At 42.7% G+C, this 18,146-nt stretch overlaps 1 protein-coding gene across 1 annotated transcript; it reads left to right on the top strand.

Moving 5' to 3' along the window:
* Positions 1-10,639: 10,639 nt before the first annotated feature.
* Positions 10,640-14,860, top strand: LOC135831033 (putative uncharacterized protein FLJ46204). Its single transcript, XM_065343281.1, has 3 exons — positions 10,640-10,696; positions 13,157-13,439; positions 14,844-14,860. The coding sequence occupies exons 1-3, from the start codon at positions 10,640-10,642 to the stop codon at positions 14,858-14,860; spliced, it is 357 nt and encodes a 118-aa protein (XP_065199353.1).
* The last annotated feature ends 3,286 nt before the right edge of the window (positions 14,861-18,146 follow it).

Here is an 18,146-nt window from a genome sequence, read left to right as displayed (position 1 = left end):
AAATCATGAAAAGCACAGGCGTGGCTGACAGTTCAATACTATTTTATGCTATGAGTTGCACTGATGAGGCCTCATTGGCCGAAACAGTCTGGCTGTCTGCATCATTGGGCATTTCGCTCCTCGATTTATATCTTGTAGAGCACTCTCAATAGCACTCTCAATCAGTCTGGCTGTCTGCAGCATTGAACAGGAATAAACAGAGCACAGAGAATCCGTGTTGGCCGCTATCTGTGAATTTCCTTGATAATCACGGAGAGCACAGCAAATCCGTGTGGGGCGCAATCTGTGGATTTCGTTGGAAATCTGAAGCGCACAGCGAATCCGTGTGGGGGACTCTGCGGACCGATTGTCTTGAAAAGAACAGACAGACCACAGAGCACAGCAAATCCGTGTGGGGCGCAATCTGTGGCCCGATTTTCTTGAAAAAGAACAGAGCTCAGCGAATCCATCCGTGTGTTGCGCTATCTGTGAATTTCCTTGGAAATCATGAAGAGCACAGCGAATCCGTGTGGGGGGACTCTGTGGCGCGATTTTCTTGAAATGGAACATACAAAGCACAGAGAATCTGTGTGGGGCGCTATCTGTGAATTTCCCTGAAAAACATGAAGAGGACAGTGAATCCGTGTGGGGCGCAATCTATGGATTTCGTTGGAAATCATGAAGAGCGCAGCGAATCTGTGCGGAGGAAAGGAACAGAGAGAGCACAGCGAATCCGTGCGGGGCGCTATCTGTGAATTTCCTTGATATTCATGGAGAGTACAGCAAATCCGTGTGGGGCGCATTTTGTGGATTTCGTTGGAAATCTGAAGAGCACAGCGAATCCGTGTGGGGGACTCTGTGGCCCGATTTTCTTGAAAAAGAACAGACAGAGCACAGAGCACAGCAAATCCGTGTGGGGTGCAATATGTGGCCCGATTTTCTTGAAAAAGAACAGAGCACAGCGAATCCTTGTGGGGCGCTATCTGTGAATTTCCTTGATAATCATGGAGAGCACAGCAAATCTGTGTGGGGTGCAATCTGTGGATTTCGTTTGAAATCATGAAGAGGACAGCGAATCCGTGTGAGGCCCACTCTGTGGCCCGATTGTCTTGGAACAGAGCACAGCAAATCCGTGTGGGGTCAATCTGTGGCCCGATTATCTTGAAAAAGAACAGAGCACAGGGAATCCGCGTGGGGCGCTATCTGTGAATTTCCTTGATAATCATGGAGAGCACAGCAAATCCGTGTGGGGTACAATCTGTGGATTTCGTTGGAAATCATGAAGAGCACGGGGAATCCGTGTGGGGGACTCTGTGGCGCGATTTTCTTGAAATGGAACATACAAAGCACAGAGAATCTGTGTGGGGCGCTATCTGTGAAATTGCCTGAAAAACATGAAGAGGACAGAGAATCCGTGTGGGGCGCAATCTATGGATTTCGTTGGAATTCATGAAGAGCGCAGCGAATCTGTGCGGGGGAAAAGAACAGGCAGAGCACAGCGAATCCATCCGTGTGGGGCGCTATCTGTGAATTTCCTTGATAATCATGGAGAGCACAGCAAATCCGTGTGGGGCACAATCTGTGGATTTCGTTGGAAATCATGAAGAGCACGGGGAATCCGTGTGGGGGACTCTGTGGCGCGATTTTCTTGAAATGGAACATACAAAGCACAGAGAATCTGTGTGGGGCGCTATCTGTGAAATTGCCTGAAAAACATGAAGAGGACAGTGAATCCTTGTGGGGCGCAATCTATGGATTTCGTTGGAAATCATGAAGAGCGCAGCGAATCTGTGTAGGGGGAAAGAACAGACAGGGCACAGCGAATCCGTATGCGGCGCTATCTGTGAATTTCCTTGATAATCATGGAGAGCACAGCAAATCCGTGTGGGGCGCAATCTGTGGATTTCGTTGGAAATCTGAAGAGAATGGTGAATCCGTGTGGGGACTCTGTGGCCCGATTTTCTTGAAAAATCAGACACAGAGCACAGAGCACAGCAAATCCGTGTGGGGCGCAATCTGTGGCCCGATTTTCTTGCAAAAGAACAGAGATCAATGAATCCTTGTGGGGCGCTATCTGTAAATTTCCTTGATAATCATGGAGAGCACAGCAAATCCGTGTGGGGCGCAATCTGTGGATTTCGTTTGAAATCATGAAGAGCACAGCAAATCCGTGTGAGGCCCACTCTGTGGTCCGATTTTCTTGGAAAAGAACAGACAGAGCACAGAGCACAGCAAATCCGTGTGGGGTCAATCTGAGGCCCGATTATCTTGAAAAAGAACAGAGCACAGGGAATCCGGGTGGGGCGCTATCTGTGAATTTCCTTCATAATCATGGAGAGTACAGCGAATCCGTGGGGGCGCAATCTGTGCATTTCGTTGGAAATCATGAAAAGCACAGCCGTGGCTGACAGTTCAATACTATTTTATGCTATGAGTTGCACTGATGAGGCCTCATTGGCCGAAACAGTCTGGCTGTCTGCATCATTGGGCATTTCGCTCCTCGATTTATATCTTGTAGAGCACTCTCAATAGCACTCTCAATCAGTCTGGCTGTCTGCAGCATTGAACAGGAATAAACAGAGCACAGAGAATCCGTGTTGGCCGCTATCTGTGAATTTCCTTGATAATCACGGAGAGCACAGCAAATCCGTGTGGGGCGCAATCTGTGGATTTCGTTGGAAATCTGAAGCGCACAGCGAATCCGTGTGGGGGACTCTGCGGACCGATTGTCTTGAAAAGAACAGACAGACCACAGAGCACAGCAAATCCGTGTGGGGCGCAAACTGTGGCCCGATTTTCTTGAAAAAGAACAGAGCTCAGCGAATCCATCCGTGTGGGGCGCTATCTGTGAATTTCCTTGGAAATCATGAAGAGCACAGCGAATCCGTGTGGGGGGACTCTGTGGCGCGATTTTCTTGAAATGGAACATACAAAGCACAGAGAATCTGTGTGGGGCGCTATCTGTGAATTTCCCTGAAAAACATGAAGAGGACAGTGATTCCGTGTGGGGCGCAATCTATGGATTTCGTTGGAAATCATGAAGAGCGCAGCGAATCTGTGCGGAGGAAAAGAACAGAGAGAGCACAGCGAATCCGTGCGGGGCGCTATCTGTGAATTTCCTTGATATTCATGGAGAGTACAGCAAATCCGTGTGGGGCGCATTTTGTGGATTTCGTTGGAAATCTGAAGAGCACAGCGAATCCGTGTGGGGGACTCTGTGGCCCGATTTTCTTGAAAAAGAACAGACAGAGCACAGAGCACAGCAAATCCGTGTGGGGTGCAATATGTGGCCCGATTTTCTTGAAAAAGAACAGAGCACAGCGAATCCTTGTGGGGCGCTATCTGTGAATTTCCTTGATAATCATGGAGAGCACAGCAAATCTGTGTGGGGTGCAATCTGTGGATTTCGTTTGAAATCATGAAGAGGACAGCGAATCCGTGTGAGGCCCACTCTGTGGCCCGATTGTCTTGGAACAGAGCACAGCAAATCCGTGTGGGGTCAATCTGTGGCCCGATTATCTTGAAAAAGAACAGAGCACAGGGAATCCGCGTGGGGCGCTATCTGTGAATTTCCTTGATAATCATGGAGAGCACAGCAAATCCGTGTGGGGTACAATCTGTGGATTTCGTTGGAAATCATGAAGAGCACGGCGAATCCGTGTGGGGGACTCTGTGGCGCGATTTTCTTGAAATGGAACATACAAAGCACAGAGAATCTGTGTGGGGCGCTATCTGTGAAATTGCCTGAAAAACATGAAGAGGACAGAGAATCCGTGTGGGGCGCAATCTATGGATTTCGTTGGAATTCATGAAGAGCGCAGCGAATCTGTGCGGGGGAAAAGAACAGGCAGAGCACAGCGAATCCATCCGTGTGGGGCGCTATCTGTGAATTTCCTTGATAATCATGGAGAGCACAGCAAATCCGTGTGGGGCACAATCTGTGGATTTCGTTGGAAATCATGAAGAGCACGGGGAATCCGTGTGGGGGACTCTGTGGCGCGAATTTCTTGAAATGGAACATACAAAGCACAGAGAATCTGTGTGGGGCGCTATCTGTGAAATTGCCTGAAAAACATGAAGAGGACAGTGAATCCTTGTGGGGCGCAATCTATGGATTTCGTTGGAATTCATGAAGAGCGCAGCGAATCTGTGCGGGAAAAAGAACAGGCAGAGCACAGCGAATCCATCCGTGTGGGGCGCTATCTGTGAATTTCCTTGATAATCATGGAGAGCACAGCAAATCCGTGTGGGGCGCAATCTGTGGATTTCGTTGGAAATCTGAAGCGCACAGCGAATCCGTGTGGGGGACTCTGCGGACCGATTGTCTTGAAAAGAACAGACAGACCACAGAGCACAGCAAATCCGTGTGGGGCGCAATCTGTGGCCCGATTTTCTTGAAAAAGAACAGAGCACAGCGAATCCATCCGTGTGGGGCGCTATCTGTGAATTTCCTTGATAATAATGGAGAGCACAGCAAATCCGTTTGGGGGGGGGACTCTGTGGCGCAATTTTCTTGACATGGAACATACAAAGCACAGAGAATCTGTGTGGGGTAGCGATCGGTGAATTTCCCTGAAAAACATGAAGAGGACAGTGAATCCGTGTGGGGCGCAATCTATGGATTTCGTTGGAAATCATCAAGAGCGCAGCGAATCTGTGTGAAGGAAAATAACAGACAGGGCACAGCGAATCCGTGTGGGGCTGCGCTATCTGTGAATTTCCTTGATAATCATGGAGAGCACAGCAAATCCGTGTGGGGCGCAATCTGTGGATTTCGTTGGAAGTCTGAAGAGAACGGCGAATCCGTGTGGGGACTCTGTGGCCCGATTTTCTTGAAAAATAAGACACAGAGCACAGAGCACGTCAAATCCGTGGGGGGCGCAATCTGTGGCCCGATTTTCTTGAAAAAGAACAGAGCACAGCGAATTCGTGTGGGGCGCTATCTGTGAATTTCCTTCATAAAAATGGAGAGCACAGCAAATCCGTGTGGGGCTCAATCTATGGATTTCGTTGGAAATCATCAAGAGCGCAGCGAATCTGTGTTGGGGAAAAGAACAGACAGGGCACGGCGAATCCGTGTGGGGCGCTATCCGTGATTTTCCTTGATAATCATGGAGAGTACAGCGAATCCGTGGGGACGCAATCTGTGCATTTCGTTGGAAATCATGAAAAGCCCAGCCGTGGCTGACAGTTCAATACTATTTTATGTTATGAGTTGCACTGATGAGGCCTCATTGGCCGAAACAGTCTGGCTGTCTGCATCATTGAGCATTTCGCTCCTCGATTTCGATCTTGTAGAGCACTCTCAATAGCACTCTCAATCAGTCTGGCTGTCTGCAGCATTGAACAGGAATAAACAGAGCACCGAGAATCCGTGTTGGGCGCTATCTGTGAATTTCCTTGATAATCCCGGAGAGCACAGCAAATCCGTGTGGGGCGCAATCTGTGGATTTCGTTGGAAATCATGAAGGGCACAGCGAATCCGTGTGGGGACTCTGTGGCACGATTTTCTCGAAATGGAACATACAAAGCACAGAGAATCTGTGTGGGGCGCTATCTGTGAATTTCCCTGAAAAACAAGAAAAGGACAGTGAATCCGTGTGGGGCGCAATCTATGGATTTCGCTGGAAATCATGTCGAGCGCAGCAAATCTGTGCGGAGGAAAAGAACAGAGAGAGCACAGCGAATCCGTGTGGGGCGCTATCTGTGAATTTCCTTGATAATCATGGAGAGCACAGCAAATCCGTGTGGGTGCGATCTGTGGATTTCGTTGGAAATCTGAAGAGCACGGCAAATCCGTGGGGGCGCAATCTGTGGCCCGATTTTCTTGAAAAAGAACAGAGCACAGCGAATCCTTGTGGGGCGCTATCTGTGAATTTTCTTGATAATCATGGAGAGCACAGCAAATCCGTGTGGGGGACTCTGTGGCGCGATTTTCTTGAAATGGAACGTACAAAGCACAGAGAATCTGTGTGGGGCGCTTTCTGTGAATTTCCCTGAAAAACATGAAGAGAACAGTGAATCCGTGTGGGGCGCAATCTATGGATTTCGTTGGAAATCATCAAGAGCGCAGCGAATCTGTGTGGGGAAAAGAACCGACAGGGTAAAGCGAATCCGTGTGGGGCGGCGCTATCTGTGAATTTCCTTGATAATCATGGAGAGCCAGCAAATCCGTGTGGGGCGCATGCGATCTGTGGATTTCGTTGGAAATCTGAAGAGCACGGCGAATCCGTGTGGGGACTCTGTGGACAGATTTTCTTGAAAAATAAGAGACAGAGCACAGCAAATCCGTGTGGGGCGCAATCTGTGGCCCGATTATTTTGAAAAAGAACAGAGATCAAAGAATCCGTGTGGGGCGCTATCTGTGAATTTCCTTGATAATCATGGAGGGCACAGCGAATCCGTCGGGGCGCAATGTGTGCATTTCGTTGGAAATCATGTTGTTGGAAAAGAACAGACAAAGCACAGAGCACAGCAAATCCGTGTGGGGTCAATCTGTGGCCCGATTATCTTGAAAAAGAACAGAGCACAGGGAATCCGCGAGGGGCGCTATCTGTGAATTTCCTTGATAATCATGGAGAGCACAGCGAATCCGTGGGGGCGCAATCTGTGCATTTCGTTGGAAATCATGAAAAGCACAGCCGTTGCTGACAGTTCAATACGATTTTAACCTGTGAGTTGCACTGATGAGGCCTCATTGGCCGAAACAGTCTGGCTGTCTGCATCATTGAGTATTTCGCTCCTCGATTTCGATCTTCTAGAGCACTCTCAATAGCACTCTCAATCAGTCTGGCTGTCTGCAGCATTGAACAGGAATAAACAGAGCACAGAGAATCCGCGTTGGGTGCTATCTGTGACTTTCCTTGTTAATCACGGAGAGCACAGCAAATCCGTGTGGGGCGTAATCTGTGGATTTCGTTGGAAATCATGAAGAGCACAGCGAATCCGTGTGGGGACTCTGTGGCGCGATTTTCTCGAAATGGAACATACAAAGCACAGAGAATCTGTGTGGGGCCCTATCTGTGAATTTCCCTGAAAAACATGAAGAGGACAGTGAATCCGTGTGGGGCGAAATATATGTTTCCCCCACACAGATTCGCTGCGCTCATCATGATTTCCAGCGAAATCCATAGATTTCGCTGGAAATCATGATGAGCGCAGCGAATCTGTGTGGGGGAAAAGAACAGAGAGAGCACAGCGAATCCGTGTGCGGCGCTATCTATGAAGTTCCTTGATAATCATGGAGAGCACAGCAAATCCGTGTAGGGCGCAATCTGTTGATTTCGTTGGAAATCTGAAGAGCACAGCGAATCCGTGTGGGGGACTCTGGGGCCCGATTTTCTTGAAAAAGAACAGACAGAGCACAGAGCACAGCAAATCCGTGTGGGGCGCAATCTGTGGCCCGGTTTTCTTGAAAAAGAACAGAGCACAGCGAATCCATCCGTGTGGGGCGCTATCTGTGAATTTCCTTGATAATCATGGAGAGCACAGCAAATCCGTGTGTGGGATTCTGTGGCGCGATTTTCTTGAAATGGAACATACAAAGCACAGAGAATCTGTGTGGGGCGCTTTCTGTGAATTTCCCTGAAAAACATGAAGAGGACAGTGAATCCGTGTTGGGCGCAATCTATGGATTTCGTTCGAAATCATCAAGAGCGCAGCGAATCTTTGTGGGGAAAAGAACAGACAGGGCACAGCGAATCCGTGTGCGGCGCTAACTGTGAATTTCCTTGATAGTCATGGAGAGCACAGCAAATCCGTGTGGGGCGCATGCGATCTGTGGATTTCGTTGGAAATCTGAAGAGCACGGCGAATCCGTGTGGGGACTCTCTGGCCCGATTTTCTTGAAAAATAAGAGAGAGCACAGCAAATCAGTCTGGCCCGATTTTCTTGAAAAATAAGAGAGAGCACAGCAAATCAGTGTTGACGCGCAATCTGTGGCCCGATTATTTTGAAAAAGAACAGAGAACAAAGAATCCGTGTGGGGCGCTATCTGTAAATTTCCTTGATAAAATCATTGAGAGCACAGCAAATCCGTGTAAGGCCCATTCTCTGGCCCGATTTACTTGGAAAAGAACAGACAGAGCACAGAGCACAGCAAATTCGTGTGGGGTCAATCTGGGGCCCGATTATCTTGAAAAAGAACAGAGCACAGGGAATCCGCGAGGGGCGCTATCTGTGAATTTCCTTGATAATCATGGAGAGTACAGCGAATCCGTGGGGACGCAATCTGTGCATTTCGTTGGAAATCATGAAAAGCACAGCCGTTGCTGACAGTTCAATACGATTTTAACCTATGAGTTGCACTGACGAGGCCTCATTGGCCGAAACAGTCTGGCTTTTTGCATCATTGAGTATTTCGCTCCTCGATTTCGACCTTGTGGAGCACTCTCAATATCATTCTCAATCAGTCTGGCTGTCTGCAGCATTGAACAGGAATAAACAGAGCACAGAGAATCCGCGTTGGGCGCTATCTGTGAATTTCCTCATAATCACGGAAAGCACAGCAAATCCGTGTGGGGCGCAATCTGTGGATTTCGTTTGATGTTTGTATGTACATTCATGTACATACATTTATGTATGTATACACATGAATGCACACGAATGTACATGAATGTGCATGTATGTACATGAACGTGCATGAATGTGCATGAATGTGCATGAATGTGCATGAATGTGCATGAATGTGCATGAATGTACATGATTGTGCATGAATGTGCATGAATTTACTCATGTACATGTACTCTCATATGTACCTGTATGTGCATGAATAAACATGAATGTACAAGTACATTCGTACATAAATGTGCATGAATGTGCATAAATGTACATGAATGTATCTGAATGCACATGAATGTACATGTACATTCGTACATGAATGTAAATGATTGCACATAAATGTACAGGAATGTGCATGAATGTACGTGAATGTACATACTCGGACATGAATGTATATGATTGTTCATGAATGTGCATGAATGTACTCATGTACATTAACACGAATGTACATGTGTGTGTGCATGAATGTACATGAATGTGCATGAATGTACATGAACGTACATGAACGTACATGAATGTGTAATGTACATTAATGTGCATGAATGTACATGAATGTACATGAACGTACATGAACGTACATGAATGTACGTACATGAGTGGATATGAATGTACATGTTCGTGTACATGATTGTACATTAATGTACATAAGTGTATGTAAATTGTGCTTGAATGTACATGAGAGTACGTGAATGTACATTAACGTTCATGAATATGAACATACATGAACGTTTATTTACATGAATGTTCATGAATGTACATGAATGTACATGAATGTACATGAACGTGCATGAATGTGTAATGTACATGAATGTGCATGAATGTACATGAATGTACATGAACGTACATGAACGTACATGAATGTACATGAGTGGATATGAATGTACATGTTCGTGAACATGATTGTGCATTAATGTACATAAGTGTATGTAAATTGTACTTGAATGTACATGAGAGTACGTGAATAAACAACGTTCATGAATATAAAAATACATGAACGTACATTTACACACGTCAATGTACGTTAATTTACATGAATGTTCATGAATGTACATACATACATAAATGTTCATGAATGTACATACATACATAAATGTACATGAATATACATAAAGGTACATGAATGTACATGAATGTACACAAATGAACATGAATGTACATGTATGTACATGAATGCACATGAATGCATATGAATGTACATAAATGTACATGAATGTACATGAATGTACATTCGTACGTGAATGTACATGAATGTACACGAATATACATGAATGTACATGTACGTACATGAATGTACATGAATGTACATGAATATACATGAATGTACATAAATGTTCACGAACGTACTGTACTGTACATGAATGTACATGATCTTACAACATTCATGTACATTCATGTACATTCATGAACATTCATGTGTGCATGAATGTACATGAATGTACATGAATGTACATGAATGTATGTACATGAATGTACATGAATGTACAAGAATGTACATGAATGTACATGAATGTACATGAATGTACATGAATGTACATGAATGTACATGAATGTACATGAATGTACATGAATGTACATGAATGTACATGAATGTACATGAATGTACATTCATGTACATTCATGTACATTTTTGTACATTCATGAACATTCATGTACATTCATGTACATTCATGTACATTCATGTACATTCATGTGCATTCATGTACATTCATGTACATTCATGTACATTCATGTACATTCATGTACATTCATGTACATTCATGTACATTCATGTACATTCTTGTACATTCATGTACATTCATGTACATTCATGTACATACATTCATGTACATTCATGTACATTCATGTACATTCATGCACATTCATGTACATTCATGCACATTCATGTACATTCATGTACATTCATGGACATTTATGTACATTCATGGACATTCATGTACATTCATGTACATTCATGTACATTCATGTACATTCATGTACATTCATGTACATTCATGTACATTCATGTACATTCATGTACATTCATGTACATTCATGTACATTCATGTACATACATGTACATTCATGTATATTCATGTACATTCATGTACATGAATGTACATGAATGTACATTCATGTACATTCATATGTACATTCATGTACATTCATGTACATTCATGTACATTCATGTACATTCATGTACATTCATGTGAATCACATTCATGTACATTCATGTACATTCATGTACATTCATGTACATTCATGTACATTCATGTACATTCATGTACATTCATGTACATTCATGTACATTCATGTACATTCATGTACATTCATGTACATTCATGTACATTCATGTACATTCATGTACATTCATGTACATTCATGTGTTGTACAATTACCTGTAATTGTGAAAGGTCATGAAAGCAGAACATCGACATACATGAATGCAGAACATGAATGTACAAAGAAACCTGAATATAGATGAATGCAGCATATGCAGAATATGTAAGTACACAAATGTACATGAATGAAGTACAATGACCATGTATGTATGGGGAAAATGTACATGAATGTACATGAATGTATAATGTACATTCATGTACATTCATGTACATTCATGTACATTCATGTACATTCATGTACATTCATGTACATTCATGTACATTCATGTACATTCATGTACATTCATGTACATTCATGTACATTCATGTACATTCATGTACATTCATGTACATTCATGTACATTCATGTACATTCATGTACATTCATGTACATTCATGTACATTCATGTACATTCATGTACATTCATGTACATTCATGTACATTCATGTACATTCATGTACATTTTCCCCATACATACATGGTCATTGTACTTCATTCATGTACATTTGTGTACTTACATATTCTGCATATGCTGCATTCATCTATATTCAGGTTTCTTTGTACATTCATGTTCTGCATTCATGTATGTCGATGTTCTGCTTTCATGACCATTCACAATTACAGGTAATTGTACAACACATGAATGTACATGAATGTACATGAATGTACATGAATGTGATTCACATGAATGTACATGAATGTACATGAATGTACATGAATGTACATGAATGTACATGAATGTACATGAATGTACATGAATGTACATGAATGTACATGAATGTACATGAATGTACATGAATGTACATGAATGTACATGAATGTACATGAATGTACATGAATGTACATGAATGTACATGAATGTACATGAATGTACATGAATGTACATGAATGTACATTCATGTACATGAATGTACATGAATATACATGAATGTACATGTATGTACATGAATGTACATGAATGTACATGAATGTACATGAATGTACGTGAATGTACATGAATGTCCATGAATGTACATGAATGTCCATGAATGTACATGAATGTACATGAATGTGCATGTATGTACATGAATGTGCATGAATGTACATGAATGTACATGAATGTACATGAATGTACATGAATGTACATGAATGTACATGAATGTACATGAATGTACATGAATGTACATGAATGTACATGAATGTACGTGAATGTACATGAATGTCCATGAATGTACATGAATGTCCATGAATGTACATGAATGTACATGAATGTGCATGTATGTACATGAATGTGCATGAATGTACATGAATGTACATGAATGTACATGAATGTACATGAATGTACATGAATGTACATGAATGTACATGAATGTACATGAATGTACATGAATGTACATGAATGTACATGAATGTACATGAATGTACATGAATGTACATGAATGTACATGAATGTACATGAATGTACATGAATGTACATGAATGTACATGAATGTACATGAATGTACATGAATGTACATGAATGTACATGAATGTACATGAATGTACATGAATGTACATGAATGTACATGAATGTACAAAAATGTACATGAATGTACATGAATGTACATGAATGTACATGAATGTACATGAATGTACATGAATGTACATGAATGTACATGAATGTACTCATGTACAATGTACATGAATGAACATGAATGTACATGAATGTACATGAATGTACATGAATGTTCATGAATGTACATGAATGTACATGAATGTTCATGAATGTACATGAATGTTCATGAACATAAAATAATAAAATATGAATGTACAAGAATGTTCATGAACATAAAATAATAAAATATTAATGTACATGAATGGTCATGAACATAAAATAATAAAATATGAATGTACATGAATGTTCATGTACATTCATGTACATTCATGTACATTCATGTACATTCATGTACATTCATGTCCATTCATGTACATTCATGTACATTCATGTACATTCATGTACATTCATGTACATTCATGTACATTCATGTACATTCATGTACATTCATGTACATTCATGTACATTCATGTACATTCATGTACATTCATGTATATTCATGTACATTCATGTACATTCATGTACATTCATGTACATTCATGTACATTCATGTACATTCATGTACATTCATGTACATTCATGTACATTCATGTACATTCATGTACATTCATGTACATTCATGTACATTCATGTACATTCATGTACATTCATGTACATTCATGTACGAATTCATGTACATTCATGTACATTCATGTACATTCATGTACATTCATGTACATTCATGTACATTCATGTACATTCATGTACATTCATGTACATTCATGTACATTCATGTACATTCATGTACATTCATGTACATTCATGTACATTCATGTACATTCATGTACATTCATGTACATTCATGTACATTCATGTACATTCATGTACATTCATGTACATTCATGTACATTCATGTGTACATTCATGTACATTCATGTGTACATTCATGTACATTCATGTGTACATTCATGTACATTCCATGTACATTCATGTACATTCATGTACATGAATGTACAATCATGTACATTCATGTACATTCACGCACATTCTTCATGTACATTCACGTACGTTCATGTACATTTATGTACATTCATGTACATTCATGTACATTCATGTGCATTCATGTGCATTCATGTGCATTCATGTACATTCATGTTCATTCGTGTACATTCGTGTACATTCGTGTACATTCATGTATATTCATGTACATTCATGAACATTCATGTACATTCATGTACATTCATGTACATTCATGTGTACATTCATTCATGTACATTCATGTGTACATTCATGTACATTCCATGTACATTCATGTACATTCATGTACATGAATGTACAATCATGTACATTCATGTACATTCACGCACATTCTTCATGTACATTCACGTACGTTCATTTACATTTATGTACATTCATGTACATTCATGTACATTCATGTGCATTCATGTGCATTCATGTGCATTCATGTACATACATTCGTGTACATTCGTGTACATTCATGTATATTCATGTACATTCATGAACATTCATGTAAATTAACGTACATTGACCTGTGTTCATGTACGTTCATGTATGTTCATATTCATGAACGTTAATGTACATTCACGTACTCTCAGGTACATTCAAGTACAATTTACATACACACATGTACAATCATGTACACGAACATGTACATTCATATCCACTCATGTACATTCATGTACGTTCATGTACGTTCATGTACATTCATGTACATTCATGTACATTCATGCACACATTCATGTACATTCATGTACACATTCATGTACATTCATGCACACACTCATGTACATTCATGTGCATTGGTGTTAATGTACATGAGTACATTCATGCACATTCATGCACAATTCATGTCCGAGTATGTACATTCACATACATTCATGCACATTCCTGTACATTTATGTACAATCATTTACATTCATGTGCATTCATATACATTCATGTACATTTATGCACATTCATGCACATTATGTACGATTGTACTTGTACATTCCTGTGTATTCATGCACACTAATGCACATTCATGTATATTCATGTACATATGAGTACATGTACATGAGTAAATTCATGCACATTCATGCACATTTATGCACATTCATGCACATTCATGCACATTTATGCACATTCATGCACATTCATGCACATTCATGCACATTCATGCACATTCATGTACATTCATGTGCATTCATGTATATGCATACATGTATGTACATTCACATACATGTATGTACATGAATGTACACACACATACATCAAACGAAATCCACAGATTGCGCCCCACACGGATTTGCTGTGCTCTCCGTGATTATGAGGAAATTCACAGATAGCACCCAACACGGATTCTCTGTGCTCTGTTTATTCCTGTTCAATGCTGCAGACAGCCAGACTGATTGAGAGTGCTATTGAGAGTGCACTACAAGATATAAATCGAGGAGCGAAATACTCAATGATGCAGACAGCCAGACTGTTTCGGCCAATGAGGCCTCATCAGTGCAACTCAAGAGGTTAAAATCGTATTGAACTGTCAGCCACGGCTGTGCTTTTCATGATTTCCAACGAAGTGCACAGATTGCGCCCCCACGGATTCGCTGTACTCTCCATGATTATCAAGGAAATTCACAGATAGCGCCCCTCGCGGATTCCCTGTGCTCTGTTCTTTTTCAAGATAATCGGGCCACAGATTGACCCCACACGGATTTGCTGTGCTCTGTGCTCTGTCTTTCTTTTCCAACAAAATCGGGCCGCAGAATGGGCCTTACACGGATTTGCTGTGCCCATCATGATTTCAAAGGAAATCCACAGATTGCGCCCCACACGGATTTGCTGTGCTCTCCATGATTATCAAGGAAATTCACAGATAGCGCCCCACACGGATTCTTTGATCTCTGTTCTTTTTCAAAATAATCGGGCCACAGATTGCGCCCCACACGGATTTGCTGTGCTCTGTCTTTTTTTTTTCAAGAAAATCTGGCCACAGTCCCCACACGGATTCGCCGTGCTCTGTCTCTTATTTTTCAAGAAAATCTGGCCACAGAGTCCCCACACGGATTCGCCGTGCTCTTCAGATTTCCAACGAAATCCACAGATTGCGCCCCGCACGGATTTGCTGTGCTCTTCATGATTATCAAGGAAATTCACAGATAGCGCCCCACACGGATTCTTTGATCTCTGCCCTTTTTCAAAATAATCGGGCCACAGATTGCGCCCCACACGGATTTGCTGTGCTCTGTCTTTATTTTTTCAAGAAAATCTGGCCACAGAGTCCCCACGAGGATTCGCCGTGCTCTGTCTCTTATTTTTCAAGAAAATCTGGCCACAGAGTCCCCACACGGATTCGCCGTGCTCTTCAGATTTCCAACGAAATCCACAGATTGCGCCCCGCACGGATTTGCTGTGCTCTCCATGATTATCAAGGAAATTCACAGATAGCGCCGCCCCACATGGATTCGCTGTGCCCTGTCTGTTCTTTACACCCACACAGATACGCTGCGCTCTTGATGATTTCCAACGAAATCCATAGATTGCGGCCAACACGGATTCACTGTCTTCTTCATGTTTTTCAAGGAAATTCACAGATAGCGCCCCACACAGATTCTCTGTTCTTTGTACGTTCCATTTCAAGAAAATCGCGCCACAGAGTCCCCCCACACGGATTTGCTGTACTCTCCATGATTATCAAGGAAATTCACAGATAGCGCCCCACACGGATTCGCTGTGCTCTGTTCTTTTTCAAGAAAATCGGGCCACAGATTGCGCCCCACACGGATTTGCTGTGCTCTGTGCTCTGTCCGTTCTTTTTCAAGAAAATCGGGCCACAGGGTCCCCCACACGGATTCGCTGTGCTCTCCGTGATTATGAGGAAATTCACAGATAGCACCCAACACGGATTATCTGTGCTCTGTTTATTCCTGTTCAATGCTGCAGACAGCCAGACTGATTAAGAGTGCTATTGAGAGTGCTCTACAAGATATAAATCGAGGAGCGAAATACTCAATGATGCAGACAGCCAGACTGTTTCGGCCAATGAGGCCTCATCAGTGCAACTCAGAGGTTAAAATCGTATTGAACTAAAGTTGTCAGCCACGGCTGTGCTTTTCATGATTTCCAACGAAATGCACAGATTGCGCCCCCACGGATTCGCTGTACTCTCCATGATTATCAAGGAAATTCACAGATAGCGCCCCTCGCGGATTCCCTGTGCTCTGTTCTTTTTCAAGATAATCGGGCCACAGATTGACCCCACACGGATTTGCTGTGCTCTGTGCTCTGTCTGTTCTTTTCCAACAAAATCGGGCCACAGAATGGGCCTTACACCGATTTGCTGTGCTCATCATGATTTCAAACGAAATCCACAGATTGCGCCCCACACGGATTTGCTGTGCTCTCCATGATTATCAAGGAAATTCACAGATAGCGCCCCACACGGATTCTTTGATCTCTGTTCTTTTTCAAAATAATTGGGCCACAGATTGCGCCCCACACGGATTTGCTGTGCTCTGTCTTTTTTTTTTTCAAGAAAATCTGGCCACAGAGTCCTCACACGGATTCGCCGTGCTCTGTCTCTTATTTTTCAAGAAAATCTGGCCACAGAGTCCCCACACGGATTCGCCGTGCTCTTCAGATTTCCAACGAAATCCACAGATTGCGCCCCGCACGGATTTGCTGTGCTCTCCATGATTATTAAGGAAATTCACAGATAGCGCCGCCCCACACGGATTCGCTGTGCCCTGTCTGTTCTTTACACCCACACAGATACGCTGCGCTCTTGATGATTTCCAACGAAATCCATAGATTGCGGCCAACACGGATTCACTGTCTTCTTCATGTTTTTCAAGGAAATTCACAGATAGCGCCCCACACAGATTCTCTGTTCTTTGTAAGAAAATCGCGCCACAGAGTCCCCCCACGCGGATTTGCTGTGCTCTCCATGATTATCAAGGAAATTCACAGATAGCGCCCCACACGGATTCGCTGTGCTCTGTTCTTTTTCAAGAAAATCGGGCCACAGATTGCGCCCCACACGGATTTGCTGTGCTCTGTGCTCTGTCCGTTCTTTTTCAAGAAAATCGGGCCACAGGGTCCCCCACACGGATTCGCTGTGCTCTCCGTGATTATGAGGAAATTCACAGATAGCACCCAACACGGATTCTCTGTGCTCTGTTTATTCCTGTTCAATGCTGCAGACAGCCAGACTGATTGAGAGTGCTATTGAGAGTGCTCTACAAGATATAAATCGAGGAGCGAAATACTCAATAATGCAGACAGCCAGACTGTTTCGGCCAATGAGGCCTCATCAGTGCAACTCATAGGTTAAAATCGTATTGAACTGTCAGCAACGGCTGTGCCTTTCATGATTTCCAACGAAATGCACTGATTGCGTCCCACACGGATTCGCCGTGCTCTCCATGATTATCAAGGAAATTCACAGATAGCGCCCCACGCGGATTCCCCGTGCTCTGTTCTTTTTCAAGATAATCGGGCCACAGATTGACCCCACACGGATTTGCTGTGCTCTGTGCTCTGTCTGTTCTTTTCAAGAAAATCGGACTACAGAGTGGGCCTCACACGGATTTGCCGTGCTCTTCATGATTTCAAACGAAATCCACAGATTGCGCCCCACACGGATTTGCTGTGCTCTCCATGATTATCAAGGAAATTCACAGATAGCGCCCCACACGGA

This window comes from Sycon ciliatum, chromosome 1 (assembly GCF_964019385.1).
Source record: "Sycon ciliatum chromosome 1, ocSycCili1.1, whole genome shotgun sequence".
NCBI lineage: Eukaryota > Metazoa > Porifera > Calcarea > Leucosolenida > Sycettidae > Sycon > Sycon ciliatum.
Note: the sequence above shows the minus strand (reverse complement) of the source record. Positions and strands in the feature narration are given on the sequence as shown.

Coding starts and splice junctions, on each gene's coding strand:
- LOC135831033 (XM_065343281.1), top strand. CDS start 10,640: ATGTACATTCATGTACATTCATATGTACATTCATGTACATTCATGTAC. Junction 10,697..13,156: donor CATTCATGTACATTCATGTA/CATTCATGTACA, acceptor ACATTCATGTAC/ATTCATGTACATTCATGTAC.